Here is a 25307-nt window from a genome sequence, read left to right as displayed (position 1 = left end):
TCATTTTTTTTGTAGTCTTTCCAGAGCATTAAACTTAGTTTTCATAGAAATTGCAATTCTCTTTGCATTTAATTAACTTACATAATTAAAATAACAACTGGCATAAACAGATTTGGGGAAAACTTAAACTCTTGGTAAGTTTAAAACTCAGTTGAGTGGAGTAGAAGTATACAGAAAAAAAAACAGGAATTGGAGAATAACCTATTAAACATGAATACTTAGTGTTCCCTTGGCATCAGTCAGTATGCTTTACACAGATAATCCTCTGATTTGGGTAACTTGAGGTCAAGAGACCTTCATTTGTCCCCCAAAATCTGCCAAGATGGCAAAATTTATTAGAGACCATTTCTGTCTAAAGGGGCAATCTTCATGGGATGTATCGCCTTAGAATTTTTATAAATTCTTTACTGAAGATGTTAATAGCTTCTGGAATTTTCAAAGAAATATTGTCCTTATTGAATGAAAACAGTGCAAATTGTATTAGCTGTATGACTTAGGGTTTTGAATTATATAATAATCACTTTTCTATCGTTTGATTTTTTTTTATTTGTTTAAATGTGTATTGTTCCATGTTATACTTTATTTTACAGTGGTACAGAAAAAAAGAAAGAAAAACCACAAGGACAGAGAGAAAAAAAAGAGGAATCTCATTCTAATGATCAAAGTCCACAAATTCGAGCATCACCTTCTCCCCAGCCCTCTTCACAACCTCTCCAAATACACAGACAAACTCCAGAAAGCAAGAATGCTACTCCCACCAAAAGGTTTTAACTGTCCCCAAGTACAGAGCTAGGGAATGGTTGTAATGATACCTAAATTCTGTGACTTGGGAAAAAGTTAGCTATCCAAGGATTCTGAGAGAAAAGGCTGTGGCTTTATTTTTCCCTTCTTTGTTGCTTATAATTTATGCTTTATAGCCCATTGGGGAATAAAGAATTAAGGTCACAACTTCTCAGTTAAAACTGGAAAAAAAAAAAAAAACTGTTATAAACAATCTGATGAAAGGAAGGCAGGAATGACCTAGTCTAAAACCAAACAATATTTTCCTAACCAAGTTTTTGAATACTTTTTAAATTTGTCTGTAACTATGCATAAATTTATAGCCATGGATAGAAAATGGCCACATGTAATTGTCCTCACTGTATTTTGGCATCATTACAACCTTCAACCTGCAAGGGCCCATCTCAAGTGGCTCTTCATTGTGGCTGCATCTCAGTTTCAGTTTTGGGTCTTGGGAGGATAAGTTCTTGCTTGAGTAGAGAAATGAATCCATTTCACCTGGTCTTTTCTATGCTAAAGGCTTGCTTGAGGGCTTCTCTCTGTGTCCGTAATAATTAATATTTTAAAGTTATGAGAAGGGGAAAAGGGAGAAACATTCTAACAATGTGTGTGAGCCTAAATTGAGAATCTAAACCTGCATGCCGGGAGTTCAGTGCTACAGCTGCCTCCTAATCAAATATTGAGACCAATCTAATTAAATTTGCCTGTTTAGAAATGCTTATTCAAGCCTTGTGATTAGGAATAGTCATATTTTATCATCGTACTTCTGCTTGGAAATCTTAGGAAATTATTAAACCATTTCCAGAACTGGCTAGAATTTTAATAAAATAAATGACAACCATTCCTAAAAGATTTATATTTTTATTTCATCAATTTAATATTTTGCCTCAAATTGCTAATGGAAATTGGGAAAACCAAAATACCCTTCACTTGATTGATGCATGTTTACCACTTACAAAATGCTTTGTCTGTGTGTCTCATGCAGATTCTTACCCAATCTAAATGGTTTGTAATTTTTCTGCCTGCTCTCCTGTGGAGTTTTTCTTGGATATAGCTTATTAATGTTACATAACTTTGGATTGTGTGTGTTTTAAGGTGGCTTTTTATAATCAGTCTCTTTAAGGTTCTGATTTCACTTGGTATCTTCTTTGTCCCAGCATCTTTTTTTCAGCTTCTTGAGGTCTCCTGGAAATGTGCTTGCCCTCCTAAATTGCTCTTTGGATATACTGTTGCAAGAAGTATTGGAGACTGGATGAGTTTGAGGATAGTTAGCAATGCAAGGAAAAAATCATTTGTAAAGAAACGAATTTCACTTATAAGTATAGGGAATCGGGATTGCCAATAACCACATTCTTATGTAAAGTCTTGTTTATTTCTGATCATTAGTAAAATTGTCCCTAAAGATATAAACAAGAGTTTATATCTTGTTATATTTAGAAATTGTCATTTGTACCATATGTAATATAATTACTTGAGGACATAATTGCACAAAGAATGAAAATGGCAGCCTTATTCAATGGCTATGAGAAAATACAGGTTTTTTTGTAACTACAAATTATGAGAAACATTACTCAGATGTAAGGAAATAATTTTTTTCTGTTACCAAAAGTGTTTTTTTAAAAAAATTCAGGTAATATTTGTTCTAGTGAATCTTCTGAGTGATACAGAAAATTATAATACAGATTTGGGAGTTGCCTTGTTTAACTCCTTCACTCATCCAGGCAGTCTTTCAACTAATCCTTCTCTTTTCTGGATTAGCTTTAAGGAAATGTTAATTGCTGCTTTTGTGTTCTGTTTAAATTGTCAGTTACGTGCCTTTGACACTCAGAATTTTTCTCTAAGAAATTCATGTTCCTTCTAGCATAAAACGACCATCACCAGCTGAAAAGTCACATAATTCATGGGAAAATTCAGATGATAGCCGTAATAAATTGTCGAAAATACCTTCAACACCCAAATTAATACCAAAAGTTACCAAAACTACAGACAAGTAAGTATTGCACTTTCTTCATTATATCTGAAAAGTAATAATTATTTGGCTATTATGTTTGCATGTATAGTTATGTATGTCTGGTTTGAATCTTTTTTTTTTTTTTTTGAGACGGCATCTTGCTCTGTCGCCAGGCTGGAGTGCAGTGGCACCATCTTGGCTCACTGCAACCTCCACCTCCCAGGTTCAAGCAATTCTCCTGCCTCAGCCTTCCGAGTAGCTGGGACTACAGGCACGTGCCACCATGCCCAGCTAATTTTTGTATTTTTAGTAGAGACGGGGTTTCACCATGTTGGCCAGGATGGTCTTGATCTCTTGACCTCATGATCTGCCTGCCTCCGCCTCCCAAAGTGCTGGGATTACAGGCGTGAGCCACCACGCCCGGCCTTGGTTTGAATCTTTTTAAAAACTCTGTATTATAATTTATACTTCTCTTACAGAGTCTCACTCTGTCGCCAGGCTGGAGTGCAGTGGCACAATCTTGGCTCACTGCAACCTCCGCCTCCTGGGTGCAAGCAATTCTTCTGCCTTAGCCTCCCGAGTAGCTGGGGCTACAGGTGCGCGCCACCACGCCCAGCTAATTTTTGTATTTTTAGTAGAGACGGAGTTTCACCATGTTAGCCAGGATGATCTCGATCTCTTGACCTCATGATCCTCCTGCCTTGGCCTCCCAAAGTGCTGGGATTACAGGCGTGAACCACTGTGCCAGCCCGGTGTATGTTTTCTACAAAAAGTTGTATCTACCTTTTAATGCTCCCAACTCAAATAATACGTCTTTTTTTTTTTTTTTTTTTTTTTGAGACAGTGTCTCAGTCGCCCAGGCTGGAGTGCCATGGCACCATCACTATCACGTCTTACTGCAGCCTTCACCTTCCTGGGCTCAGGTGATTCTCCTACCCCAGCTTCCTGGGTAGTTGGGACTACAAGCGCGTGCCACCATGCCCAACTAATATTTTTGTATTTTTTGTAAAGACAGGGTTTTGCCATGTTGCCCAGGCCGGTCTTGAACTCCTGGACTCAAACAATTCACCTGCTTCAGCCTCCCAAAGTGCTAGGATTACAGGTGTGAGCCACTGTGCCCAGCCAAATAATAAATCTTAATAATCATATAAGATTTGAGTATTTTTCATAAGTTATTTTTATGCTTTCACTGTTTAGATGCTCTTGTGGGATATTCATTGTTTTATAAAATATTCTATATTAGTAGTTCATCAGTGAGAAACTTTAAAAAATGCTGATTTCTTACTTTCACTTCTAGAGATTTATTTAGTTTATAGCCTAAGCATTAAAACTTTTACAGTTTCTTGAGGTGATTCTAATGGTCAGCCATATAAACTTATAAAATAAATGTGTTTCTTAAATTTATTTTCTAGGCATAAAGATGTCATCATCAACCAAGGTAAATTAAAAATCCTTTTAAAAATTTTATTTTGCCTTAGTTTAATTTTTGCTAATTGAAAATAATATTTTCATCCAGTGCACTTTATCAGTTCATAGTAATCAAAGCAAAGTGCGTTACTGTAGTCATTTAGGAAAATACCCAGTTTTTATTGTAAGATAATGTCATTTTTGTCTCAACCAGCAAAAATGTCAACTCGCGAAAAAAACAGCCAAGGTAAGAATAAGCTACGCAGTTGGTTGCCTTCTAAGTGAATTTTTTCCTGGATCTCTTATTTGGCTTTTCATTATTTATGCTGCCTGACTTTCTTCCTAACAAAGGAAATACAATGATTTGAAGTAGAGGAATCCAGCTACATTTTATTTTATTTTATTTTATTTTATTTATTTTATTTTATTTTATTTTATTTTAATGTTATTTATTTTATTTTATTTTATTTTAATGTTATTTATTTTATTTTTTGAGACCGAGTCTCATTCTGTTGCCCAGGGTGGAATGCGGTGGCGCAATCTCGGCTTACTGCAACTTTCACCTCCTGGGGTCAAGCGATTCTTGTGCCTCCCAAGTAGCTGGGGACTATAGGCACCACCACACCTGGCTAATTTTTGGTGTTTTTTTGTTTGTTTGTTTGTTTTGTATTTTTAGTAGAGATGGGGTTTCACCATGTTGGACAGGCTGGTTTCAAACTCCTGACCTCAGGTGATCCACCCGCCTCGGCCTCCCAAAATGCGGGGATTACACGCGTGAGCCACGGCGCCCGGCCAATTTTTGTATTTTTAGTAGAGATGGAGTTTCACCGTGTTGGCCAGGCTGGTCTCAAACTCATGACCTCAAGCAGTCCTCCCGCCTCAGCCTCCCAAAATACTGGGATTATAGGCGTGAGCCACCACACTTGGCCCAGCTACATTTTTAAAACTCCATCTTATTTCCAAGAAATCTGAAGATTCAAAGTGAACAGTAAAAATACAGTATTACAGAAAGGGATAAAATACTAAAGGGAGTTTTCTCCTTTAAAAAAAGTTTTACCTAGAAAAGCCATTTAGAAGATTGATAAATTTTAACTCAATTTTCTGTCTTGCCAACTTCATTGCAAATAATCACTCATTTCTTGATGCTGAGACTGAAAATATAATGAGTCTAGCAAATCCATTTCCTCTTAAGTTTTTCTTTTATATTGATTGTAACTTCTGGCTACTTGCTGTTGTTGGCTTGTTCAGACCAAAAAGAGAGAGCAGACTTTTGGCGAATGCATATTTAATTTAATTGCAGTGTAGGTAAGTTTTATACATCAATTTTACATTCTCTTTAGATTGACTGCAAATTTAATTGAAGCATGCTGTTCTTAATGAAAGCATGTCCTTTCTGTGCATGGTTTTCACAGCTCATTTCTATGTGTCATAGTTAGCCTTATTTTCTGGTCTATTATAGTAACCAACTACAATGTGGTTAAATTTTTTTTTTTTTTAGAGATTTAACTTGATTTCTGTGGATTTTTACTTTTTTGGTTCCAAAAAGAAAAGAAAGAAATATTTCTAATAGTCTTTAGGTCATTTGTATTTACATAGACGTTCTAAGTGAAGTTGAATTTTGCTGGCATTCTTCTTTAGTAGGTCTTACTTTCTCTCTTCTTTATAATACAACATAGATTAAGTAATGTTTGAGATACTTTAAAGGGAAAAATGAAATTTTATTTATGAAGATAATTCTTAATATGTTATATATCAAAACTTTTAAGAGAGGGGGTCTTGCTGTGTTGCCCTGGCTGGAGTGCAGTCACTACCTTGGCTCACTGCAGCCTTGACCTCCTGGGCTCAAGCAGTCCTCTCACTGAAGCCTCCCAGTAGCTGGGACTACAGGCGCACACCACATACCTGGCTGATTTTTTGTATTTATTGTAGAGATGGGGTCTCACTTTGTTGCCTAGGTTGGTCTCAAACTCCTGGGCTCAAGCAGTCCTCCTGCCTCAGCCTCCCAAAGTGTTGGGATTACAGGCGTGAGCCACCACTTCTGGTCTGAAAACTTTTTTTTTTTTTTTTTTTTTTTTTAAATAGAGGCGGTGGTATGTGATAGGAAGAGCAGCGAATGGGGAATAGCTGTGTTTAGTGTTTGGTCCTGGCTCTTACGCGTAATAGCCTTATGACCTAGGCTGAATGACAATGTCTCTGAGTGGTTTTCTACTCTAAGTATAGTAACTATAAAGCTTATTTCACATGACTACTGAAGGATGAAATAATATATATGAAATACAAATTGAAATATAGTGGCATCTACTGAAATAGGGAACATTTGAGGAGAAGGAGATGTGTGGAAAAGGAGTTTGGCTTTGGACAATTGCATTTGAGTTGTCTATAAAACTTAACCTACATGTAGAGATGTATAGCAAACAGTGTCATGTAGATGTTTAAACACATGGATTTTGGAGTCCAGAGAGTGGTTTTACCATTGACTTAGCTATAGTGACCTTGAGCAGGTTACTTCAACCTCCCTAAGTCTTTGTTTTCTCATCTGTAATTGAGATAATAATAAGCCATTAAAGGGTTACTGTAAAAATTATAGTAATAAAGTATACCCAGTACCTGACATATAATGCCAAGTAAGTTTTAGATATTAATATATGAATTTGGCAGTAAAACCTTGCACTCAGATTTGTATTATAAGATGAAAAGATAATTTTTAAATAGGTGAGATTCATTGACGGTAAGTTGTAAAGCTATTTTAAAAGTGTGGTATTCATTTTGCATGGCATATTCACAACACATTTTCCAGTATTTCAGCTATTAATGCTAATATTTGTCATTTTTGGACATTCTTTTTAAAATATGACGTTAATTTAGCCTCTTTTTGACAATGATAGCTGTGGCTTGTTCCAAATCATCTGCTTTGATTTGAGAAGAAGCCTATTTACATATGGTACATTTAGGTGAGTGGTAACAGAGAATACTTAACCTGAAAGGCCTGTGTCCTTCAGACAGAGAAGAGTAGGAGAAAAGCTAGAAAGCTGCGTATTCCAGTCACCACTTAGGCAGAAGTCAGGAAACTGGTTGTTGAAAGAAATAGAAAGTGGAATGGGATGTACACAGGGCAATCTCTGAGGTTAGGTGTGAGAGGAAGGGCAGGTTATGCCACTAAAAAGAGGCTCTTACTGACCTATATGTTTATACCCTGAAACCTAAACTTTTTTCATTACTCTCTTCCCTAGTTCTGCTGGGTTGTGCTCCAGATACAGCAGAGATAAAGTCCTAGCATGTCAACTTAAAATTTGAATAAGTTCCATGAGTACTATCTATTGTTAGAGGTAGCAGTTAGGTTCTAGTACAATAGTGTTCACTTTGGTGAGTTACTGATTTCAAAAATTTTTCCAAGCTAAGTTGGGGGACTTGAAGCACCATATATAAAATTGCTTATTGTGGAAAATAGATAACAATTTGACAAATTTTCTAATAAACAAAATGATACTGCCATTAAGGTCATCCTTGAAATAGTTATCAGGTACAACTGGCCTTCCATATCTGCGGATTTCACATTCCTGGATTCAACCGACCTGCATTTGAAATATTCAAGGAAAACAAAGTTGCATCTGTGGTGAACATGTATAAACTTTTTTTTGTCATAATTCCCTAAACAGTACAACAACTAATAAGTAATCTAATGATGATTTAAAGTATACAGGAAGATAGTCATAGATTACATGGAAATACTATACCTTTTATATCAAGGACTTGAGCATCCACAGATTTTGCTATCTGCAAGAGATCCTAGAGCCAATGTCCCATGGAAACCAAGGGACCAACTATATATTACATTTTAAATTTATTATTTATTTATTTAGAGACAGGGTCTCACTCTGCCACCCAGGCTGGAGTTCAGTGCACGATCATAACTCACTGCAGCCTTGAACTCCAGGCTTGAGTGACCCTCCTGCCTCAGCCTTCCAAGTAGCTGAGACTACAGGCATATACCACAACACCCAGCTAATTTTTGTATTACTTTATAGAGGCAGGGTGTCACTGTGTTTCCCAGGCTTTTATCAAACTTTTGGCCTCAAGCAATCCTCCCAACTCTACCTCCCAAAGCATTAAGATTATAGGTGTGAGCCGCCGCACCTGGCCTACATTTTTTAGATATGAAAAGTAAGTGTCACATGCTGTCATTATTTCTGAAGCAGAATCTGAATGTCCTCAAAATGTTTTTTTCAGACTTGAATAATCTTAAATTTAATTTTTCTCTTGTAGAACTTCATACTAGGCCTGTTTAGATTTAACACATAATTACCTGGTCATGTTGAGAAACTGAATGACTCAGATCTCTACTGGAAAGAAATCTGCCTATTTTGAGGAAAAAGGAAGTCATCAATCACTAAATCCCAGTCTTCCTCTTATTGTGCTGCCTCCCTGCTCTAGGATTAGATTCATTGTTACTTACCATTTCAGTACAGTAATATCCTAACTGTGCAGGTATATCAAGATAGAAGGACAGTTATAATATCTTAGAAAGTTGAGAAGTAATTGACTATTAGCTACCTCTCCAAACATGGCTTCAGATTAAAAATACTTGAAAAGTCATTTTGAATTATATACTGTCTAAAATCCCTCAGTAATTTATTGTAGCCAAATGCTTTATCAAATAATTTTAAAATAATACAAACTCATTTATAAAATTGGGGAAAGGAAAAAACCTGAATAATCTTGTCATTCTAACAGGGTACAGTTCTAATGTGTTTCTTTATTGTTCTTTATCAGATAAACATTTTATATATTCATTCATTGATTTAACAGATATTTACTGAGTGCTTATTTTGTCAGACCCTGTCCTAGGCACTCAGAGTTACAGCAGTTACAGTGTTGAGCTATGTGGAACTTACATTCATGCTCCATAGACAAAACAGATAAATACTTCATATGTCAGGAAGGTGATATATATGGGGAAAGAATAAGGAGAGTAGAGAATTGCTATTTTATATAGAGTGGTTAGGGAAGATATTTCTGATACGGTGACCTGAAGGAAGTGAATGAAGTATGAAGTATGTAGATAACTGTAAAAAGGATTTTATGAACAGAGGAAGCTGGAAGTATATAAGCCTTGAGGCAGGAACTTTCTTGCTCTATTAACGAATAGCAAGGAGGTCATTCATCATAGAGTACATACAATTTTGTATTATTTAGCAATTACATTTATAAAATACAGATTCATTCCAAGCAAGAGAAGCTTCATGAGGTACCTCATGTAGGAAAGGGAAGCAAAGTGATATAGCAGAAAGGGCAAATGAGTAGTAAACATGAGACCTAATTAGGGGTAAAATGACCTGTATCACAGAAAATTAAAGAATCACAGTTCTGCACTGTGAGTTAGATAAGTCATAACTTTGGGAGAAGCTGAAAATTCCATTTGCTAAAGGAAATGATTTTAGAAAACAAAACATTGTTGTCTGATAAAATTTTTCCTGTTACCCTGAGACTTTGGGTCTCAGTTTCCTTACATATATTTAGGCTTAGATTAGATATCACTAAGGTCTTTTTGGTAACTTTCTGAAAGCTTTTTCTTGCAGCAAACAGAAAATGAAGGACAGTTTCCTCCTGTCCCCACAATACCTTCACTAACTTGCTTGTAAACTACCTTTTGAAGAACTTAAAGGCTGGGTGAGGTGGCTCATGCCTATAATCCCAGCACTTTGGGAGGCCAAGGTGGGTGGATTGCGTGAGCTCAAGAGTTCAAGATCAGCCTGGGCAACATGGCAAAACCCCATCTCTACCAAAACTACAAAAATTAACCAGGCGTGGTGGCACACATCTGTAGTCCCAGCTACTTGGGAGTCTGAGGTGGGAGGATGGCTTGAATGCAGGTGCTTTTGTTCAGAGCCTTGCATTATGTTTTCTGACCTTTTGGCTCCAGGCACGTTTTAGTCCTAAAACCTGTTCACACCTGTGCAAACTTAGCATTGTATCTGAAAGAATAGCTAAAATTTATCGATAAAGATATGTAATAGCAGTGTCCTGCTGACGCTGTATATTGTGTCACCTATTGAGAGGGTGTATATTGTCACTTAGAGTGCAGTTTGAAACAAACGAAAAAAGTCAAAAGCCTTTAATTGAACTACAGACCGATTCTTTTCTTTTTACCAAGATGGTATCCCAAATTTGGCAATTCCAGAATTTAGGGAAGAAGTTTGTTGAGTGTGGATAAACAGAAAGGACGGAAGACCAATGCATTTCCAACGGAGACACATACTTAATTCTAAAACTTATTTATTTTCTTTTTTATTTTTGAAATAGGGTCTCACTGTGTTACCCAGGCTGGAATGCTGTGGAATGATCACAGCTCACTGCAGCCTTGACCTCCCGGGCTCAGTTGATCCTCCCATCTCAGCCCCCAGAGTAGCTGGGACTATAGGAATGTGCTACTGTGCCCAGCTAGTTTTGTATTTTTAGTAGAGACAAGGTTTCGCCATGTTGCCCAGGCTGTTCTTGAACTCCTGGGCTCAAGTAATCCGTCCACTTCAGCCTTCCAGATTGCTGGGATTACGGGCATGAACTACTGTGCCTGGCTAGTTCTAAAATTTACATACTGTCCCTTTTAATAACCTGTGTAACCATAACTTGGATCCCTACATCTGGGCTTTGTCCAAGTATTCTCTGTATTTTTATTTATTTAAGAGGGTGAAGAAGGCACTGCCAAGGACAGCAGGCCCGCCAGGCTGCTGGTCTCGCCATCTGTATTTTAAAAGGAGACCAAAAAAAGGGGACCTTTCCTCTGTTGGAGATTTTTTTTTAAGCCCTATAAAGCAAAGATCTGATTTCATAATGTTGTGGTTAGTAGCAGTCTTCTAGATTAAAATATGTTTGAAGGCTGTCCAATTTTTTAAAATAGAAACTATCCCAACTTCTAAGAACATGTTCTTGACATCCTCTTTCCTTATTTTCAGTGAAGAAAAAAGCCCCAACTGCCTTCTCTGGACATCAAGTATATGACTTCATTAGAGAACGTTCTAATCTTTTATGTATTTATTGTGGTTAAAGTCTTTTCATTCAAATTATGTGTATTCTTGCTATACACATACTTTTTTAAAAAATCTAAACTAGAAAATGTAATTAACCAGAAATTTTTCAGTCTTCAAGTATGCCAGTTAACTGAGTGAAATATTTTCATAGTTAGAAATCTATGCTGTCCAGGCCAGGCACAGTGGCTCATGTCTGTAGTCCCAGCACTTTGGGAGGCCAAGGTGGGCAGATCACCTGAGGTCGTCAGGAGTTTGAGACGAGCGTGGCCAACATGGCAAAACCCCATCTCTACAAAAATGCAAAAATTAGCCAGGCATGGTGACGCCTGTCTGTTGTCCCCACCTACTTGGGAAGCTGAGGCAGGAGAATCGCTTGAACCCGGGAGGCGGAGTTTGCAGTGAGCTGAGATCGCACCACTGCACTCCATCCTAGGCAATAGAACGAGACTCCATCTCAAAAAAAAAAAAAAAACACTAATCCTGTCCAAAAATGGCAGTTATATTCTATATTGTATTTCTAGCTCTAATAATTGTTATTGTTTTCTAGAAGCACTTTGAAAAGAATGCTAAAATTTGTGATTAGCTGTAGCCAGAAAGAGTTGCAGTTGATCAGTGGCATATACCAAGATTTCAAGGAAAAGGCATAGTAAATCATGTGCCACGTCCCTGAACTACACTCACAATTCTCCAAAGAACAGTTTCACCAAAAAATATTCTATTGTTTTCCTTTAATAATGCGTTTTAAACTTTGGTGAACTATTTTAATGTTTCTAAAAATATATTCAAATAATATAGTGAGCACCTATATACTGACCACCCAGATTTATCAGATCTTTACATTTTGCTTTATTTGATTCAGGGGTTTTTTTCGTTTGTTTTTTTTTCCTTTAAGAAATCACATTATAGTTGAAACTTCTCATTAATCCTATTTAATCAGAATTTTTATATACAGGTTTTTAATGTTCTGCTGAGGCCTCCTGATTCCCTCCCTGCTATAGTTAATTGAGAAAGCAGAGCCAGGGTGTTAAATATTTTGACACTTGAAGTTTCCTTTTCAAATTTCTTATTTTTAAAAAATTAAGTGCAACTTGGTATATTCATATAAAATGAGAAGCTTTTTCATTTATGTAGTGCTCTAAATAATTTTTCCTGAGGATATAAGTGAATGAGTTGGGGAAATTTTAAAAATAAAACCATATTTTGCCTACAGAAAAGTTTTAAGCAGTATAGTTAGTCTTTTAGCAGTTTTATGTGTCTCATATTGTTGAAATAGATTTCTTTTCCATCTTTTCCCAAAAAAGTCTTTTAAAGCAGTAAAAATAATCTAAAATGCTTAAGCAAACTCATATCTGATATTTTCAAGTAATTTTATGACAATCAGAGTTGTAAACAAAACATCAAGAGAAATCTGATTAAAGGAGGTTTAGGTTCAAGAAGGTGGGTAACTGTAAGTTGGCTTACTACTGTAATTAGTATAAGAGTTGATTAACAGGTGCACAAGACGTGGTTATGTCTCCAATCTAAGCTCCTAAGAGGTTAGGTTTGTATCTTTTACACTGTGCATCTCCCACCCCACTATGTAATTAAAAATTCAGGAAATTTTATCAGCCAATAGAATTCTGCCAATAGAAGAAAAAAATTAAAGTAGCATTTTGTATTTAGTCAGATTTTTCAGACCCAAGTTTTATGCTAGCTAATAAAACTACTAATCTTTAGCAAGTACTGGAAGTAGGAATTTTTAAAATCTGTGAAATAAGAGAGTTAGATTATATCCTTCTAAATTCCCTTTTAGTTTATTTGGTTACCTACGTTTTATGATTTAACTATTTTTACAGCTAGATCATTGAAAGGGGGCAAAATCCAAACATCCTTACAGATTCCATTATTTCATTGGAATTTTAAAATATTGAATTATAACCAGAAAATAACTGGATCATTAACTGGGACTTGAAGTCTTTTGTTTGGATAAAGAAACTTTTTAAGAAAAGATTTTAGCCTTCCAAAAATGGCCCTTGTCACTTTCTACTATAAAATTATAGTTAATATTTCTAGCATTTTGGTTGTCCTTCTTTTGTTTACCTCTGGTTTTGGGAAGTAGAGCCTGATAGTATCAGAAAAAAGGCTCAAATTAAGTAAAGATTCTTTAATTTTCTGTTTTCAGAAATTAGGTAGCATCATACTCTCCTACCTTTCAGTTAAATAGAAAACTCAAATTCCAGTTTGGGGGAGGCTATTTAGTTCTAAAGATTGTAAAATACAGGTTAAAAAATGGATTCCTAAAATGGAAACTTCCGGGAGAAAGATGCTTTAAGTTGTAAGCAATCTAGATGTTCAGAAGGCTTTCTACAGGTAGTACCCATTACACACATAATTACAATCACAGTCCAAATCCCTGAAGTTCTGCTGTTGCCTTTGAAAGGCTTTTTTTTTTTTTTCTTTTTAAAAAATCTCTAAGTCCAGAAATAAAGCAAGCTTAAAAAAATCACTGGAGGAACTGATCTTGGAATGGAGTATGCCCAGTGCCATCTCCCTTCTCCACACTGCCTGAATTTTTCCTTTTCCTTTGTTACAATTTGTGAACGATTAATAAGTTTTTATAAGGATCTTATATAAATTACTTTAAAAACCAATATTTATACGTGAGTATGAACCATTTTGATGGCTTTGCTCAGAACACCTGAGATAACTGTCCCAAAAGAATGGGAGTTTTGATTAGGGAATATGATAACCACTTTGCAATTTGGGACACCTCTGAATATCAGATGGCTTAAGGGAGATGCAAAAGTAGAAGAGCAAAACCCAAGGAAACTGAAGGGGAAGCATTAGGAGGAATGGGGGAAGGACACAGAAGGGAAAGTGCAACATCAGATATTTCAAATTTTTGCCTAACAATCACTCTTTCCAAAGATAGTAGAGCAGAAACATCTTCCTCTTCTACTGTACTCCCTAATTTCCAGCTGTTGGGATTCAGAGCTCAAGCTCAAATCTAACTATTTGGATTAAAAGGAAGCTGTATTGTTACCTTTTAATTGGACTAGTCTGAGGCCCTTACCAGTATCTGAACAGCACTGCCTAATGGAAATACAATGTATAACACATATGTACTTCAAATTTTTCTAGTCAAATTTTTAAAAAGACACAAGTAATATTAAGTTTTAATAACATTTTTAACTCAAGGTAGCCAAAATGCTGTCATTTTGATGTGTGATCAGTATAAAAAAATTATTAGTGAGATATTTTACTTTTCTTTTCATACTAAGTCTTCAAAATCTGGTTTGTATTTTATATTTCCAGCATATCTCAATTCAGACTAGCCACATGGTAAGTGTTCAGTAATCAGTTCTGTTATTTTAGACAGAGCAGGTCTAGATCATAGTTTTAGAGTGTAAATGTTTCCCGAGTTCTAAGTAATAGAATTTTGGAACAAAGTCTAAAAATTTATTTAACCTCTCTGAGCCTTGGTTTCCCCTTCTGTAAAAGGAGGTTAGACTAGGAGAGCTGTAAAATTTCATCCAGCCCCAACATTGTATGTGTCTGGGGAAATGAACAACAGCCTTTATGAACAATATCCTACAGAATTTCTTCTTTAATAATTAAACTACTCTATCACTGATCAGATTGACTTAAGAATATTTATTTTGTTTGAACATAAGCTAGTAAGTGCTAAAGCTGAGATTCAAACCAAGGTCTGTATCACAAAGCTTGGCTTCTCTTCACTCCCTCTCAGTCCCAGAAATTTTCACCATACCAAGGTTGGAGATAAAATGTTGAGTCTAGTTATATTTCAGTTAGCATCAGCTTCATTATTGAATACCTCATACTGTGTTTACTATCATGAGGCAGGTAGTTTTCCTCACTTTCCTTTTCTGGACCACCAGACTTCGTATTGTTACTGATCTCGTATTCTGCTTTGATCAGTCCCATCGCCCATCCCTTATTGAGTTTCCTGGTGGTTTATAGTGAAGATAGGCAGAAAGTAGCATTGGGATAATTAATACATACTGACTATAAGTTTTATGATTGTAAGATCAAGAAGCCTGAGACTTTCAGGAAAAAGTTTGCAGTGAGAATTTGACAATGACTGGGGAGAAAAGAGGCTCTTCTTCTATATATTTTACCTAATACCCAAGGTAAAGAGTGTCTTCCTAAAAGAAGAGGTTGCAAACTGGTGTTGTGTGCAGGCCAAAGGTATGTTTTCATATGATGTTTTCCCTTTTTTGGTAGAGGAGTAAACATTTTAAAATTGGCAGGTTTCACAATAAATTATAGATTTTCTATTTCTTTTGAAAAATAAGACTTAGTAACACTGGGTCCACATTCTTCATTGAGTGGGCTTGCTGCTCCCTCCCTGAGATGGGGTATGGGGTATTCGAATACAGTGTCCCCACCCTCAGTCATCATGTACTCTCCCACTTCTCTCATTTTCATTTCCTGCAAATGAATTTGTGTTGTTTTAAAATGTGCATAATAGACTCAGCAGAATTCTAGTTTGCTTATACTTGCTGTTCTGTGGACAGTCACTTTAAAGCTTATGAAAAGATACTATAGTGTACTAAATCATAAACAATTGCTAAACAGTGTTTAGAGTGGTCATAAATCCCTTTCAAAGGCAAAAGGATAAATATATGTCAAGAACCTCGTATTATGCTTTATAGTATGATGTCTTATTTAATCACTTATAATTCCAAACAGTAGGTAGTGTTACCACTTTATGTATTGAGAAAACGAAGCCAGTCTTGCAGTTAACAAAGCGTGAAGCTAAGATTCAAGTCATAATCTTTTCCAAAGCTCATACTGTTTTCAATATAATGTATTGCCAGAAATTATTTGAAGCGTTTAGGTTATATACTTGATCTCCAACATATATGACCAATTTATAGATAGTGAAAGCATTGTCATCCTAATATGCATTGCCATTTTTATATCATATCAGAAAAGTTAGAAGCACTAGATCATGCCTTTGCTTTTCTACTTGGTTTCTTAGGCTGCTTGACACTTGATACCCAATATGGTGTTCTGAGCTGTGCCTGTTCAAAAAGGAGAGCATTTTTTTTCTTCCTTGATACTATCACTAACCCTCCCCCTTTGCTATACCTACACGCCTTTCTAAGTGGTGATAGAAGCATCTATTAAATATCTTTTTTATTCAGAAAGTATTTATGATGTACACCTCTGATCAAAGATCCTGGAATAAATTCCAAAGGATGAGATATCTGCCTTCAAAAAGTTTGTTATCTTAAAAACTAGAGGAAAAATTATATAACAAGTTGATACTTAAAAGAGTAAACTATACAAATAAGGACAAGGAAATACAGATCAGGATGACCGCAGAAGTAGGGAATATTTATAACTGGTCGTTTTCTTATCAAATTTCAGCTATGCTAAAAATCATCAGGAAGTAGAGCCCACTCTTAGATTCAGAAGTAATGAAGACGTACATCATGTGATGTTAAAACCATAGTGTGGGAGGCCTTAGCCTGTTCTTAGATCAAACTCTGAGGCCAACTACACTGAGTAATAATAATAAAAATAACTTGAACTTCTCACCCATAACAAGCAAAACCATTTTTTTTTTTTTTTTTTTTTTTGAGATGGAGTCTTACTCTGTCGCCAGGCTGGAGTGCGGTGGCATGATCTCGGCTCGCTGCGACCTCCGCCTCACCGGTTCAAGCGATTCTCCTGCCTCAGCCTTCCGAGTAGCTGGGATTACAGACATGTACCACCACACCCAGTTAATTTTTGTATTTTTAGTAGAGACGGTATTTCACCGTGTTGGGCAGGCTGGTCTCAAACTCCTCACCTTGTGATCTGCCTGCCTCGGCCTCCCAAAGTGCTGGGATTACAGGCATGAGCCACCATGCCCAGCCCAAGCACAACCTTTTAATCTGACTGAAGAAATACTTGCAGACATTCAGGAAGTAATTTATCTTTCCTTCGTCTTCATGGTTTGCATTATATAAACTAGTGCATTGTTACATACTCTTCTCCTTAGGTCGTTTAAGTCATTATTAGAGATCCTAAGGTTGTATCAGCCTCTGGTTGATGATCACGTTTTCAGTCTGGTTCTAATGCTATTTTCGTATCATGCCAGACAAGTTGGCAAGTGCTAGACATTTCCCATGCATTTGTACTAAGTCTTTGTCTCTCCTTTAGCTCCTTTTGTAACCATTTCACAATCACCATCAATATTATTAAACCTGTTATATGTAGGTCACTGGGATGCTAGAGGCAGGGTTAAGAGGGGGTGGGGTTTTTTTGGTTTTTTGTTTTCAAAGGAATAGCGGCCGCGTGCGGTGGCTCACTCCGGTAATCCCAGCACTTTGGGAGGCTGAGGGGGCGCGGATCACTTGAAGTCAGAAGTTTGAGACCAATCTGGCCAACATGGTGAAACCCCGTGTCTACTAAAAATGAGCCAGTTGTGATGGTGCATGCCTGTAATCCCAGCTACTTGGGTGGCTGAGTGGGGAGAATCACTTGAACCCGGGTGGCAGAGGTTGCAGTGAGCCGAGCTCGTGCGACTGCACTCCAGCCTGGGTGACAGAGCGAGACTCCATCTCAAAAAAAAAAAAAGAAAAATTCCATCAGTTGAGTGAAGTATTTTCTTTTGTAAAAGATGTATAATATTGCCCAGGCGTGGTGGTTCATGCCTGTAATCTCAGCACTTTGAGAGGCTGAGGCAGGTAGATCACCTGAGGTCACGAGTTCAAGACCAGCCTGACCAACATGGTGAAACCCCGTCTCTACTAAAAATACAAAAAAATTAGCAGGGCATGGTGGCACATGCCTATAATCTCAGCTACTCAGGAGGCTGAGGCAGGAGAATCACTTGAACCCGGGAGGTGGAAGTTACAGTGAGCCAAGATGGCGCCATTGCACTCTAGCCTGGGCAGCAAGAGCAAAACTCTCTTTAAAAAAAAAAAAAAAAAAGATGTGTAATATTGATTTGATTCTAGACTTGTGTTTTTTAACATTTTAGTTTTAGACTGTCGCAGATCATATAAACACCTATTGGTTTATGTAAATATAAGACACCTATGCTGCCAATAAGAAAACTGTTTCTTAGCACTGTCCTGAAAATCTCAGAGTATTATATTTGAAATCTTGAGGTCATGTTTTTGTTTTTTATTATTGCAAGATATATATATATATATATGCCACATTTTCTTTATTCAGTTGAGTTTAGGTTGTTTCCACATCTTGGCTATTGTGAATAGTGCTGCTGTGAACCTGAGAATATTGATATCTCTTCAAGATCCTAATTTCAATTTTTCTAGAAAATACCCAGTAGTGGGATTGCAGCATCATATGGTAGTTGTGTTTTTAACTTTTTGAGGAACCTTCATCCTGCTTTCCATAGCAACTATACACCATTTTGCATTTCTACCAGCAGTGTACAAGGGTCCCAGTTTCTCCACATCCTCATCAACACTTGTCTTTTTTTTTTTTTTTTTTTTTTGAGACAGAATCTTGCTTTGTCGCCCAGGCTGGAGTGCAGTGGCGCGATCTTGGCTCACTGCAAGCTCCACCTCCCAGGTTCACACCATTCTTCTGCCTCAGCCTCCCAAGTAGCTGGGACTACAGGCGCTCGCCATCATGCCTGGCTAATTTTTTTTTTTTTTTCTTATTTGTAGTAGAGACGGAGTTTCACTGTGTTAGCCAGGATGGTCTCAATCTCCTGACCTCATGATCTGCCCACCTTGGCCTCCCAAAGTGCTGAGATTATAGGCGTGAGCCACCGTGCCTGGCCGTCTTTTTATTATTATTATTATTATTATTATTATTATTAATAGCCATCCAACAGGTATAAGGTAATACTTCATTGTGATTGTGATCTGCATTTCTCTGATGATTAGTGATGTTGAACAGTTTTTTATATACCTGTTGGCCATTTTTATGTCTTTGGAGAAAAGACAAAAGAAAAGATGTCCTTAGTCCATTTTAAAATCAGTTATTTAACTATTGAGTTCCTTATATATTTTTGAGATTAACCCTTTATTAGATACATGGCTTGCAAATATTTTATCCTGTTCTGTAGGTGGCCTTTTTGTTGTTGATTGTTTCCTGGCGTAAGAAAAACTTATGCCATTTAACATCTGTAGGTTCATCCAGTAGTGTGGTAGACATGGTTGTTGTCTATCCAAATAATCTCACTCTTCAAGTGTTAGAAAAACTGCTGTCACAAAATTTTCTTTAGTGTTTTTCTACTCAGCCTTCCTGGACTTCTTGTAGAAATGTGTCAACTTAGATAAATTATATTTTAATTATGAAAAAATTATTCTCAGTTAAGGAAATGGCCATTGGTTTTTTTCCCTACAATGTTTTAGACTAGGACTTTATAGTATCACTTTGTTTTCTGTATGCTGTGTAATATAGTTGGCCCTCTGCATCCATGGGTTCTACATCCACAGATTCAGCCAACCATGGGTTGAAAATATTTGGGGAAAAAAATTGTCTATTATACTGAATATATGCAGACTTTTGTCATTATTTTCTCAACAATACAACAACTATTTACATACCATTCATATCGTATTATGAGTAATCTAGAGATGATTTAAAATATACAGGTTATATGCGAATACTATGCCATTTTGTATCAGGAAATTGAGCATCCATGGATTTTGGTATCTGAGGAAGGTGTTCCTAAAATCAGTCCCCCATGGATACAGGACAACTGTATAACAAAAACAATTGTATATAATGAGACTAAAACTTTGAAGTAGTCATTTTTGTCTTGTTTTTATTGTATCACGTTAATAATCCACTTTTGTATGACTATACAGAAAATACGTATGACTTAACTTTCGTCTTATGTTTCAACAGAAGGAGAATATATTAAAATGTTTATGCGCGGTCGGCCAATTACCATGTTCATTCCTTCCGATGTTGACAACTATGATGACATCAGAACGGAACTGCCTCCTGAGAAGCTCAAACTGGAGTGGGCGTATCCTTCTCTCCCATGACAGCAAATTCGTTTGCTTTGTCTCTAGTTTGACAAATGAGTTAACCTATTCTCTGTCAAAATTGTCTTTATACAAAAAAAAAAAAAAGGTAACAGCTACTTAAAAAATTAAAAAGGAAACATCAGGCCAGGTGCGGTGGTTCACGCTGGTAATCCCAGCACTTTGGGAGGCCGAGGCAGGCGGATCACAAAGTCAGGAGTTCAAGAGCAGCCTAGCCAACATTGTGAAACCCCATGTTTACTAAAGATACAAAAAATTAGCCAAGTGTGGTGGTGCATGCCTGTAATCCCAGCTACTTGGGAGGCTGAGGCAGGAGAATCACTTGAACCCGGGAGGCGGAGGTTGCAGTGAGCCAGTATATGCCATTGCACTCCAGCCTGGGCAACAGGGGAAGACTGTGTCTCAAAAAAAAACAAAAAAAGGAGACATTATCTCTAGTTCTTTGCTGTTAGCAATTTAAAGCCATCAAAGTTTATATCTTTGGAAAGGACAAACAGTATTTTGTGAACATCGTGGCAGGTACTTGTGGTATGGTAGAAGAGGCACTAGACTGGAATTGGAAGACTAGTGTTTGAGTTTTGGCCCTGCCACTTACTCTCTGTGAACCTTAACTTTCTTTACTTATAAAAGGGGTTAATTAATAACCCATACCTCACAGGGGCTACTGTAGGAATTAAATAAGAAAACATCAGTTAAGCATTTTGTAACCTCAAATTAACAAGGCTGATTCTAATTCAGAATTAACTTTTCAGCCAGACCTTTTTTTAAGTGACTGTTAAAGGAGAGCTTTCCTAATTTCACCTAGAAATTTTCACTTCTCTTAGAACCTCCAAGAAACTCAGTGAAACAAAAGGAGTTGGTAGTTTGAACTCTGTTGTCTGCCTCCATTCTCCTGCACTTCCTCCCACGTCCCTTGAATTATTCCCTTCTTAGGCAGATATCAGCTTGGACACACTCACCAATTCTTCAGTTCTGTACAACATATTTTTAACAAACATTCTGCCTACCAAACTGTTCCTGGCTATTACTTATCATTTAGGTCCAGCATAAATACCCCTTTTCCAGATAGGCCTTCTTTTGGTCCCTCCCTTCTCTCTCTTTCTCTCCATCTAAATTAGGTCCTCCATTTAGGCTTTCTCCTAGCAGTCTTTCCCCCCCCGCCCCCACGATTTGTAATTTTATATTTGGTGATTAATTTTTTTCTTTGCCAGAGGATAAGCTCCAGAGACATAGGCCCTACATTTTTTTTGTTCAGAACTGAATGTTCACCATTATGCCTGATACACATTAGGATCTCAATATATATTTGTCTGGTAAAGGAGAAAACTAAGATTTAAACATACTAAAAGAGTCAGGTTACACTAGGGATAATGGCAGGATACGAGTTTTCCTTTTTTTGGGTGGAGGGGTGGGGGTGGGCGGCAACAGAGTCTCTGTGGCTCAGGCTGGCGTGCAGTGGCACAATCATTGCTCACTGCAGCCTTGACCTGACCTCCTGGGCTCAAGTGATTCTCCCACCTCAGCGTCCCAAGTAGCTGGGACTACAGGCACAGGCCACCATGCCTGGCTAATTTTTTTTATTTTCTGTCAGAGATGGGGTCTCACTATTGCCCACACTACTCTCAAACTCCTGGGCTGAAGTGATCCTTCCACCTTGGCCTCCTGAGGGGCTAGGATTACAGGTGTGAGCACTCTGCCCGTCCAGGACATAAGTTTTCTAGTTCTAGTTCAGTCTTCTTCATTGTACCTTCCTAATTCCTTAAGTATCCATTGAAAAATCTCTTAACAACTTGAAAACTATGTTTATTTAAAACCTTGACTCTTTTTCTTTTAAGATACGGTTATCGAGGAAAGGACTGTAGAGCTAATGTTTACCTTCTTCCGACCGGAGAAATAGTTTATTTCATTGCATCAGTAGTAGTACTATTTAATTATGAGGAGAGAACTCAACGACACTACCTGGGTCATACAGACTGTGTGAAATGGTTGGTATCATTTAACATTGGTTCATTTTTGTTCTTTCAGGCCCTCATTTTGTATTTTTTAAATTTGGGTTTTATTGAAAGTGATTTCTTGTGGAAAACTCAGAATGTAAAAATATTATGGGTCATCTGTTGAATATATTTTAAAAAGAAAAAAAGGACTTTTCAGCCTCCAAAATGGTGGTATGGTATCAGCAGCAACAAAACACATCCTCCATAAATCATGATTGGAACCTCTTCTGCTTTCTCAGATGTCTTAAAGTCTTTCTCTTCTCTGGTCTGTAGTATGAAGCATATATGGGACAGACTGGACATTTTCAGGTTTCTGAAAGTGATTATTGGTTACTTATTTATTGAGGATTTGTCCTCTGTAGATAAATTTTAGACTTGAAGCTTTATTCTTTTGGGAAGAAAGAAATCTAGCTGAATAAGGATCATAAGTATGCCATAGGATATCAGACTACAAATGTGAGAACTCCTTTTAAATGCTTTTAAATTATTTTGTTACTCTTTAGTTAAATGCAATTATTTATTGTTTATTAATATTTTCCAACTTTTATTTTTTATTTATTACCCTTTTCCCCACTTAGATCCAAGGACTGACTGGATGTTTCCTAACATTTAAAAGCTTTTATGTCTATACTATTCTGGCACCTGTATCTTTATCCAGAAAAAAATTAATAGATGACTATTAGAATATTATATAAATATTGAACTTTTGGAGTTGATTAAAATATTGCCTTTTACACTCTCAGAATAATGTATGTACAAAACTATTTACTGCAACATTGTTTGTGATAAAGATTAGAGACAGCCTAAGTATTTTTCAGTTGGGGACTACTGGTGAGGTTGTAGTGTACCTATAGGTCACTATGTAGCTGTAAAGAATGAGGAAGCACTTTATGTATTAATATGTAAATATCCCTCTGATGTATTCTTAAGTACAAATATTTGGGAGCAAGAGAATGTTCACAGTGTTCGACCGTTGTTGAAAGAGTCTAGATACGGACATAAAGATGTCTTTTTCAGAAATTTGCTAGTCACTCATATACGTACTGTGAGTAATTTAGGCACATACGCTACACTACTTCCCATTTCTATTTAAAAATTCCTTGCCTCAGTTTGACTTACAAGAATTTAGCACTAAGAACTAATTAAAAGATTGAAGGCACTATGTGTGAAGATGCTATTGCTGTTTTCTTTTGTTGAAAAGTAAGGAATGGCCTAAAAGATGAAAGAGTTGTCAAGTCAGCATGTATGAGGATTATGTAGCAAAAGGAAAAAATGCTTGTACTTTAATAGATTAAAATTACACAGCACAATATTGCATCTTCACTATAATAAAGTCATGTGATTTGTATGCCAGTGTGCATGGACTAGAAAGGAACTTGAACAAATGAAAACAGTTTGTTAGCATGCCACAGTTGTAAATATTTTCTTTGAACTTAGTGTTTCATTAATCTGTGCAGCTTAACAAGTAAAAAGTACAGCTGACGATTCAGAAATCTTCAGATATTTGATGTTTGTTTGATTTGCTAAAGAAAACAGATAAACGTGTTTTTTAATGATTAAAAAATGCTTATTTGAAAAATGTCAATACAAAGGTGTTCTGCTGTTTCATGTTTCCTGTGTTTAAAATCATTCTTAATACTGCTTTTTAGCCTTGCTATACATCCTGACAAAATTAGGATTGCAACTGGACAGATAGCTGGCGTGGATAAAGATGGACGGGTGAGTGGCACAGTGTTATTCATTCTGTACCTAGAGACATTGCTGTTAGAGTGGAATCTATTGTAATTTTAACCACAATTCATTTGTTTTATTGTTTTAAAATTTAAGTACTGAGAAATTTCTAGGATAAGCATGGAAAAAACATTAGGATATAAGAATACTTTAAAAGACAAAGTCATACTAATAAATTTTGTTTCTAAAAAATAAGTGTTCTCCCTTAAACTATTTACTGTAAAAATGGGAAAACTGATACGCTCATTACATTTTCTTTATATAAAGTAACGTATAAAATAACTTACCAGTGTCTGCCGGAAGGTACTGCAGTTTCCCTTAGTTGATGAACCTGTTGATTCTTATTTACTTAATTAATTAATTATTTATAGGGGTGGAAACTCACTTTGTTGCCCAGGCTGGGCTCAAGCTCCTGAGCTGAAGTGATCCTCCAGCCTTGGCCTCTTGAGTGAGTAGCTGGACTGCAGGTGTATGCCACCATGCCCGGCTAACTCTTGATTTTATATGTGACTAGAACTGATATAACTTGAAGAGTTTCAGTTACTATTTAATATTATTCAGTTGGTTTGTATAACAAATACCTTATTTCTAAGGATCAACAGTGAATATTAATGGTGACTGAGTAACGTACGTATGACTATACTCATGACATTCTCAGGCTTCAATTTCTTTAAAGAAAAGGAGTAGAAGGTTTCTGCTGGATAACTTCTAAGACCCCTTCCAGTTTCAAATGCTATTTAAGGGCTGTTTAGCAGTTTATTGGACATTGATAAAAAGTGTTATTTTCTCAGGAATGAAGATTAGTAATGCTAAAAGCAAAGAATCCAGAGCAAATTTGCCTGGATTAGAATCCGGACTCCACCTTTTTTTTTTCTTTTCTTCTTTTTTTCTTTTTTTGAGACGGAGTCTTGCTGTCTCCCAGGCTGGAGTGCAGTGGCGTGATCTTGGCTCACTGCAACCTCTGTCTCCCAGGTTCAAGCGATTCACCTGCCTCAGCCTCCTGAGTAGCTGGGACTACAGGCGCGTACTACCATGCCCAGCTAATTTTTTGTATTTTTAATAGAGATGGGGTTTCACTGTGTTAGCCAGGATGGTCTTAATCTCCTGACCTCACGATCCTCCCGCCTCGGCCTCCCAAAGTGCTGGGATTACAGGTGTGGGCCCCCGCACTTGGCCGACTCAACCTTTTAATAGCGGTATCACTTTGGGCAAGTTATTTAAATCTCTGTATTCCAATTTCTTCATCTGTTAAATGATAATTATAGTAGTGTACCTATAGCACATAGGATTAAATGAATTAATACGTGTCATACTTAGAATAGTATGTGTAACATAGTAAATACACAAGTTATTTGCTGCTATTGTTTTCTTATTTTCACAGTATAAGAAAATACCTACTTAAGATTCATTTGGAGGCATGTCTAAATCTAGTAATTTATTAGAAGCTTATCCA

General features: G+C 36.7%; 1 protein-coding gene across 10 annotated transcripts in view; it reads left to right on the top strand.

The window, feature by feature from the left end:
* EML4 (EMAP like 4) overlaps positions 1-25307 on the top strand; it is a 169223-nt gene that overhangs the window by 97646 nt on the left and 46270 nt on the right. For 5 of the 10 annotated variants that reach the window (XR_008650929.2, XM_055242955.2, XM_055242960.2 and 2 more), the window contains 7 exons: positions 591-764; positions 2642-2770; positions 4144-4169; positions 4353-4385; positions 19987-20110; positions 21965-22114; positions 23773-23842. Coding sequence is in view for 7 of the 10 variants with exons in the window: in XM_055242955.2 (XP_055098930.1) it covers positions 591-764; positions 2642-2770; positions 4144-4169; positions 4353-4385; positions 19987-20110; positions 21965-22114; positions 23773-23842 (706 nt within the window). In the remaining 3 variants the exon portion in view is untranslated. The remainder of the gene's footprint in view (positions 1-590; positions 765-2641; positions 2771-4143; positions 4170-4352; positions 4386-19986; positions 20111-21964; positions 22115-23772; positions 23843-25307) is intronic. The other 5 variants (XR_010115757.1, XM_055242956.2, XR_010115758.1 and 2 more) reach the window with 3 other exon arrangements.

The sequence above is a fragment of the Symphalangus syndactylus genome, chromosome 14 (assembly GCF_028878055.3).
Source record: "Symphalangus syndactylus isolate Jambi chromosome 14, NHGRI_mSymSyn1-v2.1_pri, whole genome shotgun sequence".
Classification (NCBI taxonomy): Eukaryota; Metazoa; Chordata; class Mammalia; order Primates; family Hylobatidae; genus Symphalangus; species Symphalangus syndactylus.
The sequence above is the reverse complement of the archived record's forward strand: the minus strand, read 5'-3'. Positions and strand labels throughout refer to the sequence as shown.